At 37.0% G+C, this 18,851-nt stretch overlaps 7 protein-coding genes across 7 annotated transcripts; 3 read left to right on the forward strand and 4 right to left on the reverse strand.

The window, feature by feature from the left end:
- Nucleotides 1-11: 11 nt before the first annotated feature.
- On the reverse strand, nucleotides 12-382 carry GCK72_011391 (uncharacterized protein; the record flags this gene model as incomplete). Its single annotated transcript, XM_053728414.1, has 2 exons — nucleotides 12-261; nucleotides 324-382. 2 exons carry the CDS (start codon nucleotides 380-382, stop codon nucleotides 12-14), a joined length of 309 nt encoding a protein of 102 aa, XP_053587991.1.
- A 1,177-nt stretch (nucleotides 383-1,559) lies between these two features.
- On the forward strand, nucleotides 1,560-3,340 carry GCK72_011392 (uncharacterized protein; the record flags this gene model as incomplete). Its single annotated transcript, XM_053728415.1, has 4 exons — nucleotides 1,560-1,630; nucleotides 1,674-1,760; nucleotides 2,395-3,183; nucleotides 3,226-3,340. The coding sequence occupies 4 exons, from the start codon at nucleotides 1,560-1,562 to the stop codon at nucleotides 3,338-3,340; spliced, it is 1,062 nt and encodes a 353-aa protein (XP_053587992.1).
- Nucleotides 3,341-3,832: 492 nt separating this feature from the next.
- Nucleotides 3,833-4,899, forward strand: GCK72_011393 (uncharacterized protein; the record flags this gene model as incomplete). Its single annotated transcript, XM_053728416.1, has 4 exons — nucleotides 3,833-3,915; nucleotides 3,962-4,388; nucleotides 4,461-4,735; nucleotides 4,782-4,899. 4 exons carry the CDS (start codon nucleotides 3,833-3,835, stop codon nucleotides 4,897-4,899), a joined length of 903 nt encoding a protein of 300 aa, XP_053587993.1.
- Nucleotides 4,900-6,276: 1,377 nt separating this feature from the next.
- Nucleotides 6,277-7,549, forward strand: GCK72_011394 (uncharacterized protein; the record flags this gene model as incomplete). The annotated part of the gene is made up of 3 exons (XM_053728417.1): nucleotides 6,277-6,392; nucleotides 6,511-7,198; nucleotides 7,244-7,549. The coding sequence occupies 3 exons, from the start codon at nucleotides 6,277-6,279 to the stop codon at nucleotides 7,547-7,549; spliced, it is 1,110 nt and encodes a 369-aa protein (XP_053587994.1).
- Nucleotides 7,550-8,412: 863 nt separating this feature from the next.
- GCK72_011395 (uncharacterized protein) lies at nucleotides 8,413-9,696 on the reverse strand (the record flags this gene model as incomplete). The annotated part of the gene is made up of 3 exons (XM_053728418.1): nucleotides 8,413-8,718; nucleotides 8,764-9,460; nucleotides 9,581-9,696. 3 exons carry the CDS (start codon nucleotides 9,694-9,696, stop codon nucleotides 8,413-8,415), a joined length of 1,119 nt encoding a protein of 372 aa, XP_053587995.1.
- A 1,003-nt stretch (nucleotides 9,697-10,699) lies between these two features.
- GCK72_011396 (uncharacterized protein) lies at nucleotides 10,700-11,148 on the reverse strand (the record flags this gene model as incomplete). The annotated part of the gene is made up of 2 exons (XM_053728419.1): nucleotides 10,700-11,086; nucleotides 11,134-11,148. 2 exons carry the CDS (start codon nucleotides 11,146-11,148, stop codon nucleotides 10,700-10,702), a joined length of 402 nt encoding a protein of 133 aa, XP_053587996.1.
- Nucleotides 11,149-13,362: 2,214 nt separating this feature from the next.
- GCK72_011397 (uncharacterized protein) lies at nucleotides 13,363-18,034 on the reverse strand (the record flags this gene model as incomplete). Its single annotated transcript, XM_053728420.1, has 10 exons — nucleotides 13,363-13,755; nucleotides 13,800-13,858; nucleotides 13,973-14,517; nucleotides 14,812-15,147; nucleotides 15,236-15,354; nucleotides 15,690-15,869; nucleotides 16,057-16,590; nucleotides 16,943-17,059; nucleotides 17,420-17,514; nucleotides 17,938-18,034. The coding sequence occupies 10 exons, from the start codon at nucleotides 18,032-18,034 to the stop codon at nucleotides 13,363-13,365; spliced, it is 2,475 nt and encodes an 824-aa protein (XP_053587997.1).
- Nucleotides 18,035-18,851: the final 817 nt, after the last annotated feature.

An 18,851-nucleotide genomic window follows, 5' to 3' on the forward strand; every position in this document is an offset into this window, starting at 1 on the left:
AAATGATTTATTTACCACACACAACCGTCCCGTTCAATTATCTCAATCCGCTCTTCATCGCTTTTCGCACCGATCTTTTCCACTCTGTCTCCATTTTCAACATTCAATCCTTTTTTAGAGATTTTGTAAGCGACATAGAGGAATTCATTTGTAAAAATCAGGATAAAAATTCCACAGCATTTGTAGTGGAGACAATCTATGTGTAGCGGCTTCTTATTGATGATTTCACGAACAGCGGTGCAAGTCTTACGGAGGCGGAGTCTAAAATTTTAGTGATGTTTTGAGAATCGACCAGTCTTCAAATACTTCTCCACAATCCTCACCTTGCATCAATATCCAAGTATTTCTCAACAAAATTTGGTACATTAAGAACCTGTGCCATCGTCACTTCACTGACATTCAATCGAAATTCTCCGTTTTCGATTTTTTTTTTAGCTTATAGGGAATTACTTTTTCTTTGTGTCACATTTATTTTGTGTAGAAGAGTCGTACATTTTTAATACTGTGTGCGTCATAAGTATAGCGTCCCTTCGATTTTCAAGTTTCCAGAATACCTGTAGCAGGACGGAAGAAAATGGCGAATGCCATTCGATTAGACATGAAAAAAACCTACAGTAAACGTTTTTCAAAATAATTTCCAAAAATTCCAAAAATGGTTCTGAATCGATTCATATTATCAAAAATCCTAAGTTTGGAAGTAGTTGTATCCCCGTTTTTCCAAAAAAATCGGAAATTTAAAAAAAATTCAATTTTTTTCAGTACAAAAATCCGGGCCGGAGAAACTCTGATTTCGTTGCAACTCTGCATTTTTTATAACACTTAAATGAGTTGGAGTGATCTAATAAGAATGCCAAATCAGAACTGATTTGCTGTTAAATGTAATGGCCTGGGGCCTAGAGAACCTGTACCTCAGTTCCAAGTCTTCGGTGATTCGAAGACTGCTGAATACCTTCATTACATCTTTATCGGTCAATGAATCTGCTGCAATCGCTAATTTTCCAATTTCCGACTGACGGGTGATTATAGAATCAATAATTGAATTGTAGATCTCTGCTGGCATTGTCCACGACAATTTGAAAGACCGAATAGGGTAGCCAAAAACTTTTGTGACTTGAAACAAGACATTCTTCGATTTGTTATCTATGTATGTTATTCCAAAAACTGATTATCTCGTGTTTCGATTCATATGCAGCATTTATAACGGTTTCCATAAACTTTCGGATTTCTGGTAACTTGTATCCCGTTTTTCGATTGCTACGTTGTACAAGAAACACGTAATCGTTCATTGCAATGACTACAGTCAGATAAACCTTTGATGTGACACTCTATTTTTATAGTAGTAGATCTTTTCTGCGCGATACTGTACATTTATATCTCATCTTGTGATTTTATAGCCTTATGATCCTTATCCACACTGTCTGACAGACAGTGCTTGAGATTTTATCAGCCTCAGATGACGTGTTTGTCTTCCCACAGACCATCCTCATCTAGAATCTTTCAACGTTCGCAGTTCTGTCTACTGTCATTCTCCCGCTACCTCGACACAGTGTCTCTCCAGAATGGTCCAACTGTCCAAACTGCTGAACGTGGCTCTTCGTAAAGTTCTACAACTTTGCAATAGAATTGGACAGTAAGTTAACCAACCGCTCAAGTAGAAACACCGAAAATTTCAGACACAAGTCACATAATGCGTTTAAACTACTCTACCTTCCAAGCGTGGCTCTTCGCAATGTTCTACAATGTATGAATCCACATGAGCTGTGAGTAATAATTGGGTGCCATTAATTCAATGTAGGCTTGCAAACCGGGCCGCCGCGTAAATTGCTTCAAGTTTGAGTTTTATAAGCTATTTGTTAATGTACAGCGGACCGAAATACATTAACTCGAATTACACTGATCAAGTTACACTGACAAACAGGATTGAACCAAGGAAGGTTTTTTCTACTTCTGAATCATTGTCGAAAATTCGTTTTCACAAAATTCAAAAAATCGAAATATTTTGAATTTTTGCGCTAATTATCAGGTCTTTCGGCCCAAGCCTTAATTACGCTGACAAATATGGATTGAGCAGAGAGCTGTGTAACTTGGTCATTGTATTTTTGTCATTGTATATTTGTCACTGTATTTCAATCATAACTACTTTTCCTGAGTCCTCCATTAACGTTAATATACCGCTGGACGGTCTCGAATGGCTTTTTTGATCAGTTTTGCTTTTTTTGCACTTTTCTTCCGTCCCGCGGTGCATTAACGACTGCCATAGCAGACTACTGACATAGATCTCGGCGAGATCTACATTTTGGTATATTTTTTAGATCATAATATTGGGTTTTCAGTGAGATACGCACGCCGGTTTGCAAGTACGATCCAATATACTTTTGAAAAAATGTATTTCAGATTCGAGCTATCTCAATGTTCCCGAAAAACGAGATTCATCATCCCACTAGCCGGTTCAAAAAATTTCAAGCTCAAAATAGATCTATCATTTGGTATTGTCAGTGTAAATGGCGAGGAATTCGTTGTAAATGAGAATCGTTCTAAATACCAGTATATTATTAAAGGAAAACGAGAATTTATGGGGAAGACAGTGAAAATAAGCGACGAAGTCACAAAGAATTACGTTCCACTCCGTAAAAGAGAAATGATAAGTTTTTGGGATGACCGTGCCATCGGATTGGAGAATGTTACCTTACACTTAGCCAATTTGTTTAATTGCACTATTGACGCCATGATATTTCAATGCGAGATACCTGCAGAGGTCTACATCGATTTGATAATAAGCCGGCAGTCTGAAATTAAGAAATTAGATATCGGCCCGGATTCATTGTCTGTTGAAAAAATTTCAAAGATATTTGACAACTTGAAAGTCACTGATAGCTTAACACTATGGCAAAACGCTTCAACAGTTCAATCCCTATCGTTCAGCGCCAAATCAGTGGAAATTGGTGATTCGTATTGGATCACCTCAGTCCACTTGGCTTCTATGAAGAACTGTGTTGTCATCGAACTAAGAGATTCTTCTCTGACTAACCTGGATATGACATCATTTCTGAATGACTGGAATTCGGGACACTACCCAAATCTGCGATATCTATATGTTAGGAGCAAAAACTTGAGCGAAGACTTTACGGTATTTGGATTACCATCCCTACGAAATTACGTCGATCTACGTCTTGTCACAGCACAGTAAGTCACAGTAAGCTGTAAATGAAACAACGACATTTTCAGAGTTCTCGATCAATACATAATGATTTTTGGCACTGTCGATGTTCATCGGGATAATCGTGTCGTCGCTAATATTGTGCTAAACAGGTCCAGAACATTGGAACTTCTTGTGTTGTGATTATGTCTGTATTATGTCATATTTTAATCTTAAACTTATATTTTTTATTTTTCATTAATACTATAATAAACAAATATATCACAAGAACTTTATATTAAGATTTACTTAGTCACTAAAATAGGAATCTTGTTGGTCCCAACATTGTGTGACGTCATTACTTTCCCACAGGTCTTTTCCTCCTGGGAATTCCCATAAACTGAAGCCTGTGATGTCTCTGTGAGTAAGAATGGAAGGAGAGCATCAATACAAAGAGCGGGTGCTCACAGTGTCGAGAAGACTGAATATCGTTGTACACGTCTTCTAAAGATGAATACCTCGGGGGTTTCTGCACAAATACAATGTCACCTGGCCTGTTCTTAAGATCTAGGACTGAGAACAAGACCTGTTTCTCCTGGGAATTCTCATGAACCGAAACAGTGGTGTGTCCGTTCTGCTTCTCAGCACTCGACCCACGTTCATTTTATTGATTCTCTTTATTCATTCCTCTTCAAAATGTCCCAACGACCGTTCAAACTTCTCCGCCTTCCTACCCTGCCTCTTCAAAATGTTCTTCAATTTTTAAATCCAATCGAGCTGTAAGTTTTATGAGACGCTTCATCATCTCAATGACCATATTTTCAGATTCGAATTATCTCAATGCTCCCAAAAAACGAGATTCAATATACCTCTTGCCGGTACGAAAAAGTTCCATTGTCGCATCAATGTTTCAAATGGAATCATTAATATTAACGATTACGTGTTTTGTGTAAAACGTCAACATTGTAAAACGGGATCCAAGTTACGAGGAAACCGAAATTTTATGGGAATCATTGCAGATGTTGCACATGAATTGGAACACGAGATAATCAGTTTTTGGAATAACATAGATATCGGATTGAAGAATGTACTGTTTCACGTCACAAAAGTTTTTGACTGCACCATTAAGTCGTTCGAATCGCTGTGGACAATACCAGCAGCGATCTTCAATTCAATTATTGATTCTATAATCACCCGTCAGTCGGAAATTGGAAAATTAGCGATTGAAGCTCATTCATTGACTGATGAAGATGTAATGAAGATATTCAGCAGTCTTTGAATCACCGAAGACTTGGAACTGAGGTACAGGTTCTCTAGGTCTCAGGCTATTCCATATAACACCAAATCAGTTTTGATTTGGCACTCGTATTGGATTACTCCAACTCATTTAAGTGTAATGAAGAAGTGTACAGTCATTACCCTTAAACAGTCTACTCTAACTGACGACGATATGAAGTGGTTCTTGGAAAGCTGGAAACTAGGAGAATATCCAAACCTTGAGTACTTATCAATCAAGAGTAACTCACTTAGCAGTAACTTTACGGCATTCGGACTGCCATCTCTTCAGAATCCTGTCGATCCAAATGTCTTCTCGAAGGAGTAAGTTTCTGTTGGTACTGTTCTTTTCCAATAGCAATGTTTACAGAATTCTCGGTGAAAACAGAACAATATATAGAACAATCGACATCCAACGAGACGATGGAGTCGTTGCCAAAATTCACTTCGACGGCAAAGACGGCACTGTTGAGCTTCTCGTTTGGTAAACATTTGGTATTCACATCTATCTCTTAATAATAACTATTATTGAAACTAATAAAAGATTAATAATTTATTTACCATAAATACAACCGTCGGCTTATTTGGTACATTGAAGTTATAAAAATTAGGATACGGAACGTTTCCAACAAAAATTTAGGTTTCTGAAATATCTGAGAGATAAGGAGGAACTGTAGTAAATAATATTCTAGCGTAGCAAGTTTAATAATTACTTAATTTTGTTCATTGTTCCAATTAAAACCACGCGGCTGATATTCTTCCTCCTCATCACTACTCTCTTCTTCCTTCCACTCTCCCTCCACATAGCATGTTCCAAACTTTGCCGGCTTGTTTTGGTTATTATCTTTTGAACGGCACTTCTCTAATTGTTGTCTACTTCCCGACCAAGATGTGCTAAAAAAAATCCGCCAGTTTTGAGGTGAGGTTCTAAATGTCCGGTACCATGGAAAGTTGTCAAAAATTCCAACTGGGAGCAGTTAATTTCAATTTACCAAATGAACCGCCACTCTTTGATAGCCCAACGACAGGCAAATGAATGACATACGGTTGTTATTATGGTAAACAGACTCACAACGTTAGATATTAATTTAAAACTCGTTTTCTTTTAATTTTTCATGTTTATTTCCAAGTTGGCATGTTGTTTTTTTTCATACAGTATGATATACTAATGAGTCATACTAAACTTTAGACAAATACAACACAACCGTCGACCATTTCTCATTGTTAATTTTTCTAAGGAAGATTTCTGAGGAAGACGGCGGAGTCAGACTGCTAGTTTTCGTATATAAACGACATGTTGACCACAATGAACTCAACTTGTCTTCATTATGGGGAACATGAATACTATTCCTGTGATTTCAGAAATCAAATACACTATTCAACTTTTTACTAGAGACCGCGAAGGTGCTGCGAGAACTCAGGTAAGACATCTTCACGAAGACATCGGAATTTCTCAGGTAGGTCATTGTAGTAGTCACCAGTAGAATAGAAATGAAAATGTAAAAGAGGAAATGTACGACAATTACAAAATTAATGCGATAGAAAAAAGGTTATTCCCGATAATACTTGATCACACAACTAAACAAACAATTTGCTCACTCTTATGATATAAGTGAGCACGTTGTTTGTTTTAGTTGTGTTATCAAACATTACTGAGGAAGAAGAAAATGAAGATGAGATACTACGGCTAAACGCTTTGAGTTCAAACGATTTTCAATGATAAGAGTGGATGAAAATTCATAATTGTTGCTGTGTTAATAATGAAATATGTTTGTTCCCAATAATTTGATCAATTTCATTTCTTTCATTGGTTCTTATTCCAATTATTATCTTTTCTTTTTTCTCATCTCCAATTCTTTCAGACAATGTCACTAGTTTCCAACCAAGACGTGGTTGTCAAGGAGGAAAAGCCAGAAGTAACGCTGGCACAGATTCTGAATGTTCCAGACTTTGTTGAGAATTACTTGGATATTGATACGAGGTGAGTACTTTGGAGCGAACTTGTCAATTTTCTGCCCAGCCCGGGCTGAGAACCAATTTTACTTTATTGAAAAAAATCATTAAAAAGCCTCTTGTCAAGAACATCACTGAGATTTCAGACTCCGCCTCCGTAAGACGTGCTTCAACATCCGGAAAATTATCAATGAAAAGCTGCTAAACATAGACCGTCTCACCTACAAATTCGAGGCAAAGTTTACCGAGATTTCAACAAATGGTGACTTCGAAGGAGGACTGAGAGTGAAATACTGGGATAAAGAGAAAGTGATCAATACGGATGACGAAGAAGATCAGGCTGAGATAATTCAACGGCATTTTATGTCGATTTTTGGTCATGAAAAGCTGAGAATCGACACTTTAAGAATCGAAGACAGGTCGGTAGGCTGGTTTATGAAAGAATCTAGAATTGGAAAAAGAGCACTGCGAAGAACTTTCAACGAACTGTTCAACAAACTGAAGGTCCGCAATTTGGAGTACTATACTGTCGTAATTGATTCATTTTTAGTTGTATTATTGAGAACGATAGACCCGGACCATCTCAAATTCCTTGAAATCGATATTCATACTCTTCTTGAAAATAAGGAAATGTTTTACGGACACTTGTATGATCTGGAAGAATGGAAACGTTTGAAATCATTGAAATTTGATGGGCTGCTGAAGTTTTCTGAAATTATCAGCGACTACACTCATTTCGAGAATGCTTATTTGGTGATTTATGAAAGCCAGGATAATGATGAATACTGTCTCTCTGATCTGCCTTTGCACACTTTTGTAATGGAGCTTAAAGATGTGAGTTATCTCCTGTTACGACTGATCAACCATTTCTTTTTTCAGAAACTACTTCAAAATCCCAATCTGAAACAGTTGAAATTTCTAATGAACTGGGACATTCAGGATTCTGATGTTGAAGATATTAAAGCTAGTCTTCAACAATACAACACAGACAATGCTCCATTTCCGTGCTGGATTAGTATTCCATACCCGGATTCTGATAAGAAATTGGAGATGTTGGTGAATAAGCAATTCATTTCAGAGAACCTGATTATATGGTTTAAAGGACCGTGTTATGTGAAAGGAGAGTGGGAAGAAGATAGTAGTGATGAGGATGATGAAGATGATAGTAATGATGAAGAAGAGTAGTGATGAGGAGGAGGACGATGAGGAGGATGAGGTTGGAGAAGACGCTGAGGAAGGAGACGAAGAAGAAGAAATAGATGAAGATGAGATACTGCCGTTAAACGCTTTGAATTTTAACGATTCTTAATGACTCAATGAAAACTTAATTTTTTAATTTTTGATGTTTTAATAATAAAATATATTTGTTTCCGATTATTTTTCTTTTTTTAGTTTTTTTGCTGTTTTTGTTGCCTTGTGAATAGGTCGAGAATAGGTCCATTATGCATTTATGTAACATTCTTATATTGATAGAAATAATTTGAAATTTTTGCCCTGGCCCGTTACAAGTCTGCTAAAAACAAAACTTCGAGATTTAGGGCTTTATGCTAACTTCAGATACTAAATTTAAACTTGATTTCTTCTAATTGCTCATGTTTATTTTCAAGTTTAAATTTTCAAGGGAACTACTAATGAGTCATACTAAACTTTAGACAAATCCAATGGAACCGTCGACCATTGCTCATTGTTAATTTCTGAGAAAGAGGGCGGAGTACGACTGCTAGTTTTCGTATATACTGCTATCATGCTGACATCTTCTCGCATCTTCACTAACACATCGATTTTGGAACGTTTTTTTGTAAAATGTAATAAAAATAGTTTATATGTTAAAAACCAGGGTAAGAAATGAAATTGATAAAATAATCGGAAAGAAATATATTTTATTATTAAAACATCAAAAATTAATTGAGTTTTCATTGAGTCATTAAGAATCGTTTAAATTCAAAGCGTTTAGCAGCAGTATCTCATCTTCATCTACTTCTTCTTCTTCGTCTCCTTCCTCAGCGTCTTCTCCAACCTCATCCTCCTCATCGTCCTCCTCCTCATCACTACTCTTCTTCATCATTACTATCATCTTTATCTTCCTCATCACTACTATCTTCTTCCCACTCTCCTTTCACATAACACGGTCCTTTAAACCATATAATCAGGTTATTTGAAATGAATTCCTTATCCACCAACATCTCCAATTTCTTATCAGAATCCGGGTATGGAATACTAATCCAGCACGGAAATGGAGCATTGTCTGTGTTGTATTGTTGAAGACTCGCTTTAATATCTTCAATATCAGAATCCTCCCTGTGCATTCGAATTTTCAACTGATGTTGTTTCAGATTGGGATTTTGAAGTAGTTTCTGAAAAAAGAAATGGTTGATCAGTCGTAACAGGAGATAACTCACATCTTTAAGCTCCATTACAAAAGTGTGCAAAGGCAGATCAGAGAGATTGTATCTATCATACCACTGGCTTCCATAAATCACCAAATAAGCGTTCTCGAAATGAGTGAAGTCGCTGATAATTTCAGAAAACTTCAGCATCCCATCAAAGTTCAATGATTTCAAACGTTTCCATTCTTCTAGATCATACAAGTCTCCGTAAAACATTTCCTTATTTTCAAGAAGAGTATGCATATCGATTTGAAGGAATTTGAGATGCTCCGGGTCTATCGTTCTCAATAATACAACTAAAAATGAATCAATTACGACAGTATAGTACTCCAAATTGCGGATCTTCAGTTTGTTGAACAGTTCGTTGAGAGTTCTTCGCAGTGTTCTTTTTCCAATTCTAGACCGGCTTCCCGACCTGTCTTCGATTCTTAAAGTGTCGATTCTCAGCTTCTCATGACCAAAAATCGACATAAAATGCCGTTGAATTATCTCAGCCTGATCTTCTTCGTCATCCGTATTGATCACTTTCTCTTTATCCCAGTATTTCACTCTCAGTCCTCCTTCAATGATTTCGTAAGAGACCTTGAAGTCACCATTTGTAGAAATCTCGGTAAACCTTCCCTCGAATTTGTAGGTGAGACAGTCTATGTTTAGCAGCTTTTCATTGATAATTTTCCGGATGTTGAAGCACGTCTTACGGAGGCGGAGTCTGAAATCTCAGTGATGTTCTTGACAAGAGGCTTTTTAATGATTTTTTTTTCAATAAAGTAAAATTGGTTCTCAGCCCGGGCTGGGCAGAAAATTGACAAGTTCGCTCCAAAGTACTCACCTCGTATCAATATCCAAGTAATTCTCAACAAAGTCTGGAACATTCAGAATCTGTGCCAGCGTTACTTCTGGCTTTTCCTCCTTGACAACCACGTCTTGGTTGGAAACTAGTGACATTGTCTGAAAGAATTGGAGATGAGAAAAAAGAAAAGATAATAATTGGAATAAGAACCAATGAAAGAAATGAAATTGATCAAATTATTGGGAACAAACATATTTCATTATTAACACAGCAACAATTATGAATTTTCATCCACTCTTGTCATTGAAAATCGTTTGAACTCAAAGCGTTTAGCCGTAGTATCTCATCTTCATTTTCTTCTTCCTCAGTAATGTTTGATAACACAACTAAAACAAACAACGTGATCACTTATATCATAAGAGTGAGCAAATTGTTTGTTTTAGTCGTGTCATCAACTATTATTCGGAATTATCTTTTTTCTGTCGCATTAATTTTGTGAATGTCGTAGATTTTCTCCTTTACATTCTTATTTCTATTCTACTGGTGACTACTACAATGACCTACCTGAGAAATTCCGATGTCTTCGTGAAGATGTCTTACCTGAGTTCTCGCAGCACCTTCGCGGTCTCTAGTAAAAAGTTGAATAGTGTATTTGATTTCTGAAATCACAGGAATAGTATTCATGTTCCCCATAATGAAGACAAGTTGAGTTCATTGTGGTCAACATGTCGTTTATATACGAAAACTAACAGTCTGACTCCGCCCACTTCCTCAGAAATCTTCCTCAGAAATTAACAATGAGAAATGGTCGACGATGGTTTTGTATTAAGGATGAGGGATATAATTCCACATTGGACCTGATGTCCAAAGTTTAGTATGACTCAATAGTATATCATACTGTATGAGGAAGAACCGAAAACCTCAAAGTTCAGTTTTTTGCTGACTTGCGATTGGCCGGGCCGAAAAAGTTTATATACCATAAATACAACCTTATGACGCTTTTTTTGCCTCTCGGTCTATCAGAGGGTGCCTGTTTATTTGGTAAATCGAAATTATGAAAAATATAGGTTGTTTATATTAACAATTTTTTAAATGTCAGCACATTTGAAGTGAATTCTAGCCAACTTTCAATAGAATTCGGAGCTCCTCATGAGCTCCTCACAATTTCAAAGCGTTTAGCTGCAGCATCTCATATTCATCCTCTTCTTGATCTTCGTCGTCGTCTTCCTCATCTTCATAATGATCACTCTCATCTTCATCGTCCTCATCACTCTCTTCTTCGTCATTCTCATCATCCTCATCACTACTATCTTCAACCTCTATCTCCACATAATACGGTCCTTTAAACCATATGATCCTCTTCTCCACCAACATCTCCAATTTCTTATCAGAATCCGGGTATGGAATGCTAACCCAGCACGGATACGGAGCATTGTTGGTGCTGTATTTTTTGAGACTTGTTTTAATATCTTTAACGTCACGAGCCTTCATGCGAGCTATTGCTTCTATTTTCAACTGTTTCAGATTGGGATTTTGAAGGAGTTTCTGAATAAAAAGACATGGTTGACCACTCCTAACAGGATATAACTCACATCTTTAAGCTCCATTACGAAATTGTGTAAAGGTGTGTTGTCAGAGCAAGCGTAAAAACTACCAATCGCCAAATGAGAATTCTCGAAATGAGTGTAGGAGTTGATAATGTCCGATAATGATAGTTGCGGATCCCAAATTTTCAATGATTTCAAACGTTTCCATTCTTCTAGTTCAAACAAGTTGATCTTAAATTGTTTCATATCATAAAATCCAAAACTGAGTTGAAGGGATTTGAGATGCTCTATCGTCTTCAAAGTTCAAATGCTGTCAAAACATGATCACGATGAAGTTCCTTTTCAAAAAAACAGTACTTTGAAAACTCAGTTATTTATTGAAACATGGCTCACAATATTGACGATTGTTCAAATAACAAGTACCATAAATTGTAAAACCAAAGGTACCGGATAAATGTATAATTTTGCTCCGGAACGGGTCTGACATCGATACCAGATATGCAACCTTTGACAATTAGAGGTCTCCAAAAATTAATTTAGGAGTTCTATCAAGATAAAAATGTTAAATTCCTGTTTTCCACGTTTTACTCTACAGCTTTGCAAACTTCGATACTGTTTCCTACAGAAAATGCACGTTTTACAGGTGTTTGAAGTTCAAAACTCCATATATTAGTACTACCAAACTTTGACAGCCAGGGAGACATGGGTAACAAGTCAAGAGTGGTGGTCCAGTGGTCAAAAAATGAGAATCAAGACTTTTTCTATTAAAAATTAATTATAAACACTAATAACACTATATTTTTGATACACTGGTCATGGAAATAAAAATATGCGATTCTTTCAATTTTTGTGATTTTCGAAAATTTTACAAAAAACTTTTAAAACATTATGATTTTTCACCAAAAATGTTGATTAAATATAATGAAAACTCTGCAATAAATGTTTTCCCAAAGTTTCAGGTTAATCCGATCAATTTGAAAAAAGTTATGGCCGAAAAACCAAAACTTCATATCCTATTGAGCGGTACTGTATACGAAAAATAACAGTCTGACTCCGCCCTCTTCCTCAGAAATTAACAATGAGAAATGGTCTACCATTCCATTGGATTTGTCTAATGACTCATACTGTTTATCATACTGTATATCATACTGTATGAGAAAGACATCTAAAGTTAGCATAAAGCCTTAAATCTCGAAGTTTTGTTTTTAGCAGACTTGTAACGGGCCCAGGGCAAAAACTTCAAATTAATTTAAGGGTTCTATCAACATAAGTATGTTACATACATTAATGCGTTTTCTGACTGTTTTCTACAAAGAAAACTGGTTTTTACAAATGTATTAGGTTCAGAACTCCAAATAGTAGTACTTATCAAACTTTGACAGCCCGGAAGATATGGGTGTTAAGTCTAGAGTAGTTGTCCAATGGTCAATAAATAATGAAAATCTATACCGTTTCCAGTATTTTAGATTCAAAACGCCCAAATATCCAGATTTCCGGCAAAAAACTAATTTCCCTATCTCAAAAACTTGGAACAGACTACTGCTATCATGCTGACATCTCGATTGAGTCCCGCCCATTTTTATCGAAATTTGAGCAAGGCGTATCTTCACTAACATTCGACTTTTGAACGTTTTTTGTAAAATTTAATAAAAATAGTTTATATATTGAATACCAAGGTAAGAAATGAAATAGAAATACAATATTGGGAACAAGCATATTGTCGTGGAATTAACTAGCCATTAATTCACAACCTTGACTAACCAGCTTAACAACTCTATGGCGTCTATTAGATTCACAAATATCCACCCAAAATGACTATGAGAAATGGTTTGGCAATAAATTCAATACGTGTTACGTGACCTTCCCGAGGAAATGCTCAACAACTATCGTCGCCTACTTGCGTGCCCTGACCTCTGATTGTACCGACCCCAAGATAACGATCACCCTCGATTCGCAAACGGGATCGTCAGTTCAACCACTCTTCACTCTCGTGTTCTTGCCCTCTCGGACAACCTTTCCGCTGCCGGAGCTCTACCAATCGGGATATCGATCGTGGTCCTGCCGACAACTGCTCCACCAATGCTCCGGCTCCCTATGACCTCAAGACACCTTAAGTATTCTCTTAGCCATTTACCACTAGTAAATAAACTGTCTAACCTTTCCTCTATTGTTATTCTCGCATTCTAAGTCTGACGGGGTTCACCTTCCCTCTAAAGTCAGCACACATATTTTATTAATAAAACATCAAAAATTAATTGAGTTTTCATTGAGTCATTAAGAATCGTTTAAATTCAAAGCGTTTAGCGGCAGTATCTCATCTTCATCTAATTCTTCTTCTTCGTCTCCTTCCTCAGCGTCTTCTCCAACCTCATCCTCCTCATCGTCCTCCTCCTCATCACGCTCTTCTTCATCACTACTATCTTCTTCGTCCTCCTCCTCCTCTCCCTCCACATAACACGGACCTTTGAACCATATCATCTTCTTCTCTACCAACAATTCCAATTTTTTCTCAGAATCCGGGTATGGAATACTAACCCAGCACGGAAACGGAGCATTGTCTGTGTTGTATTGTTGAAGACTCGCTTTAATATATTCAAAATCACGATCCGTAATCTTCCAGTTCATTCGAATTTTCATCTGTTTGAGAGTGGGATTCAATAGGATTTGCTGAAAAGGAAATGTTTGATCAGTCTTAACTGGAGATAACTCACATCTTTAAGTTTCATTACAACAGCGTGTACAGGCACATCACTCGCATAACAGAGACAGCCTTCAGTATATTCGTTATCTCGATAAATCTTCAAATGAGCATTCTCAAAATGATTGCAGTCGCTGATAATTTTTGATAACATCATCATCCCATCAAATTTCAACTATTTCAAACGTTTCCATTCTTCTAGATGAAACAAGGATCGGTCAATGTAATAAATATCATCTTCAAGAGATTCAATATCGATTTGAAGGATTTTGAGATGCTCCGGGTCTATCGTCCTCAGTGCAACTACTAAAGCGAAATCCCAGTCGTCAGCCGAGTACTCCAAATTGCGGACCTTCAGTTTGTTGAACAGTTCGTTGAAAGTTCTTAGCAGTGCTCTTTTTCCAATCTCAGAGTGTCTAAAAAACCCGTTTCCCGGCCGGTCTTCGATTCTTAAAGTTTCAATTTTCATTTTGCCTTGACCAAAAATAGACATAAAATCTCGTTGAATTATCTCAATCTGATCTACTTCATCATCCGTATTGATCACTTTCTCTTTATCCCAGTATTTCACTCTCAGTCCTCCTCCAATGATTTTGTAAGAGATCTTGAAGTCCCGATTTGTAGAAATCTCGATAATGTTTTGATTGCATTTATAGATGAGACAATCTATGTCTAGCAGCTTTTCATTGATAATTTTCCGGATGGTAGTGCACGTCGCACGGAGGCAAAGCCTGAAATCTCAGTGATGTTTTTGACAAGTGGCTTTTCAATTATTTTTTTTAAATAAAATAAAATTTGTTCTCTGTTATGTCGTTAGGTGGCAGGAGAGTGGAGTATAAATAACCATTTATCTACATAAGGAATAACCGAAAACTATTAGTTCTCTCGGCTTATATGGGCAGATCTTCTTGCCACGTATGACCTCAGGGTTAGGCGATCACTATGCTAGGCCATGCTAGTTCACGCCACAACATTCTCAGTCCGGGCTGGGCCGAAATTTGTCAAGTTTGGTCCAGAGAACTCACCTCGTATCAATATCCAAGTGATTCTCAACAAAGTCTGGAACATTAAGAATCTGTGTTAGCGTCACTTTTGGCTTCTCCTCCTCGACAACCACGTCTTGATTGAAAACTAGCGGCATCTCAATCTGATCTACTTCATCATCCGTATTGATCACTTTCTCTTTATCCCAGTATTTCACTCTCAGTCCTCCTCCAATGATTTTGTAAGAGATCTTGAAGTCCCGATTTGTAGAAATCTCGATAATGTTTTGATTGCATTTATAGGTGAGACAATCCATGTCTAGCTGCTTTTCATTAATGATTTCCCTGATCGTAGTGCACGTCGCACGGAGGCAAAGTCTGAAATCTCAGTGATTTTAAAATAAAGTAAAATTGATTCTCAGCCGGGCGGGGCCGAAAATTAACAAGTTTACTCCAAAGTACTCACCTCATATCAATATCCAAGTATTTCTCAACAAAGTCTGGAACATTTAGAATCTGTGTCAACGTCAGTTTTGGCTTCTCCTCCTCGACAACCACGTCTTGATTGACAATTAACGACATTGTCTGCAAGAATAGAAAAAAAATATTATTCAAATTCAAAGGGTTGCTGTTGTGTCCTTGGGATCCGGCATACTGTAGCCGGGTTGTGGTCCAAAGAACAGTGGAGAGAATAGAGATAGAGTTTATTCAGGGGGCTAAACGATTACAGAATAGTAGCCACTAATAGGCTGGGAAAGAAGGAAGAACTAGAATGAGGGATGTCAGTCCCTTATATAGGAAGTCTGACCAAACTACAAACAATGAGAAAGAGAGACAGACCAAGGTGCGCGCTCTTACTTGAGGTAGATTATACCTAAATACTTATGCATGCGAGCCTAGGATGTAACAGTTACCTTTACCTTTTCCTTCCTCAGCATTGTCCTCTCTTCTTCTCCTTCTTCCTCCACATAACACGGTCCTTTGAACCATATGTTCCTGTTCTCCACCAACATCTCCAATTTCTTATCAGAATCCGGGTATGGAATACTAACCCAGCACGGAAACGGTGTATTATTGGTGTTGTATTGTTTGGAGACTTGCTTTAATTTCTTCAAAATCAGAACCACGAATCTTCTCGTGCATTCGAATTTCCAACTGTTTCAGATTGGGATTCAATAGGAGTTTCTGAACAAAGAATTGGTTAACCAGTAGTAACAGGAGAAAATTCACATCTTTAAGCTCCATTACAAAAGTGTGCACAGGCGGGTCTTGCTCAAAACAGACTACCTTGTCAGTACCATCGCGTCGTCGAAAAATCTCCAATTGAGCATTCTCGAAATGAGTGTAGTTGCTGATAGTTTCTGATAACGACAGACCCCCTTCAACTTTTAACGATTTCACACGTTTCCATTCTTCTAGATCATACAAGTCTTTAAAAATTGGAGCCCACTTATAACCAGCATGTCCAAACCTGAGTTGAAGGGATTTGAGATGCTCCAGGTCTATCGTCTTTAATGCTGCTATGAAACATTCTCTTTCGTCTTCTTCAACATAGTAATCCAAATTGAGGACCTTCAGTTTGTTGGGAAGTTGGTTCAAAGTGTTTTGTAGTGCTCTCATTCCAACCAGAGATGTTATAAAATAATCTTCCTGATAGTCTTCGATTTTTAAAGTGTCAATTCTCAGCTTCTCATTACAAAGAATCGACATCAAATCCCTTTGAATTATCTTCGTCTGATCTTCTTCGTTATTCGTACTGATCCATTTCTCTTTATCCCAGTATTTCACTCTCAGTTTTTTTTCAAAGATTTCGTAAGAGATCTTCAAGTCTCCATTTGTAGAAATCTCTATATTCTCCCCTTTGCATTCGTAGTGTAGACAACCTATGTGTAGCGGCTTTTCATTGATGATTTCCCGAATGGTGGTGCAGGTTGCACGAAGGCATTGTCTGAAATTTCAGAAATGTTTCGATAACTCTAGCAGTCTTCGATGTTTTTTCAGATATATATTTCAGAATTCAGTCAAAATGAATACAAGAAATTCGGTCTTTAATGAATTATTTAAATTTTAAAGATTTGGTAGAAAGATAGGTACCTTTTTATGAAGCCGGGCCGAGAAAAATCTCAGTCCGGGCTGGGCTGAAATTTGACAAGTTTGCCCCCGAAGTACTCACCTCATCAATATCCAAGTATTTCTCAACAAAGTTCGAAACATTAAGAATCTGTGCCAGCGTCACTTCTGGATTCTCCTCCTCGACAACCACGTCTTGGTTGGAAACTAGTGACATTGTCTGAAAGAATAGGAGGTGATGATTAGTAAAGATAATAATTGAAACAGCAACCAATGTAAGAAATGAAATTGATTAAATTATTGGGAACAAACATGTTTTATGATTAACACAACAAAAAGTATGAATTTTCATCCCGGTTTATCATTGAAAAGCATTTGAACTCGAACTTGAGGACACAACTAAGACAAAAAACGTGCTCACTTATATCATAAGAGTGAGCAAGTTGTTTGTTTTAGTTGTGTCATCAATTAGTATTCGGAATCACTTTTTTCTGTCGCATTAATTTTGTGAATGTCGTAGATTTTCTCCTTTACTTTCTTATTTCTATTCTATGTACTGGTGACTACTACAATGACCTACCTGAGAAATTCCGATGTCTTCGTGAAGATGTCTTACCTGAGTTCTCGCAGCACCTTCGCGGTCTCTAGTAAAAAGTTGAATAGTGTATTTGATTTCTGAAATCACAGGAATAGTATTCATGTTCCCCATAATGAAGACAAGTTGAGTTCATTGAGGTCAACATGTCGTTTATATACGAAAACTAGCAGTCTGACTCCGCCCTTTTCCTCAGAAATATTACTTAGAAATTAACAATGAGAAATTGTCGACGGTTCCATTGGAGATGTGTAAAGTTTAGTATGACTCATTAGTATATCATACTGTATAAAATAGACAACGTAGTATGTTGTTACTTTGATAATTTAAACTTGAAAATAAACATGAGAAATTAGAAGAAAAGGAGTTTTAAATTAGTATCTAGCGTTAGCATAAAGCCGTAAATCTCGAATTTTTGTTTTTAGCAGACTTGTAACGGGCCAGGGCAAAAAAGATTTCCGGCAAAAATACTCATTTCCCAATCTCAAAAACTTGGGACATACCACTTCTATCATGCTGACATCTTCTCGACTGAGTCCCGGCCATTTTGCCCAAACTTTGAGCAAGGCGTATCTTCACCAACATTCGACTTTTGAACATCTGTTTTGTGAAATTTAATAAAAATAGTTCATATATTGAATACCAATGTAAGAAATGAAATTGAAAAAAAAATTGGGAACAAACATATTTTATTATTAAAACATCAAAAATTAAGAGTTTTAATTGAGTCATTAAGAATCGTTTAAATTCAAAGCGTTTAGCGGCAGTATCTCATCTTCATCTACTTCTTCTTTTTCTTCGTCTCCTTCCTCAGCGTCTTCTCCAACCTCATCTTCCTCATCGTTCTCCTCCTCATCACTACTATCTTCTTCATCTTCCTCATCACTACTCTCGTATTCCCATTCTCCTTTCACATAAGACGGTCCCTTGAACCATATAATCTTCTTCTTCACCAACATCTCCAATTTCTTATCAGAATCCGGGTATGGAATGCTAACCCAGCACGGAAACGGAACATTGTTGGTGTTGTATTGTTGGAGACTTGCTTTAATATATTCGAAATCAGAATCCTGAATCTTCCAGTTCATTCGAATTTTCAACTGTTTCAGATTGGGATTCGATAGGATTTTCTAAAAAAAAAAAAGGTCGATCACGCCTAATAGGATATAACTCACATCTTTAAGCTCCATTACTACACGGTGTACCGGCAGATCACTCGCATAACAGAGACAGCCTTCATAATACTCGCTATCTCGAAAAATTCTCAAATGAGAATTCTCGAAATGAGTGTAGTTGCTGATAATGTCTGATAACATCAGCATCCCATCAAATTTCAATGATTTCAAACGTTTCCATTCTTCTAGATCATACAAGTATTGGTCATAGTAACCAAGCTGATCATCACAAAGAGAATCAA

Source organism: Caenorhabditis remanei, chromosome III (genome assembly GCF_010183535.1).
Source record: "Caenorhabditis remanei strain PX506 chromosome III, whole genome shotgun sequence".
Taxonomy (NCBI): Eukaryota; Metazoa; Nematoda; class Chromadorea; order Rhabditida; family Rhabditidae; genus Caenorhabditis; species Caenorhabditis remanei.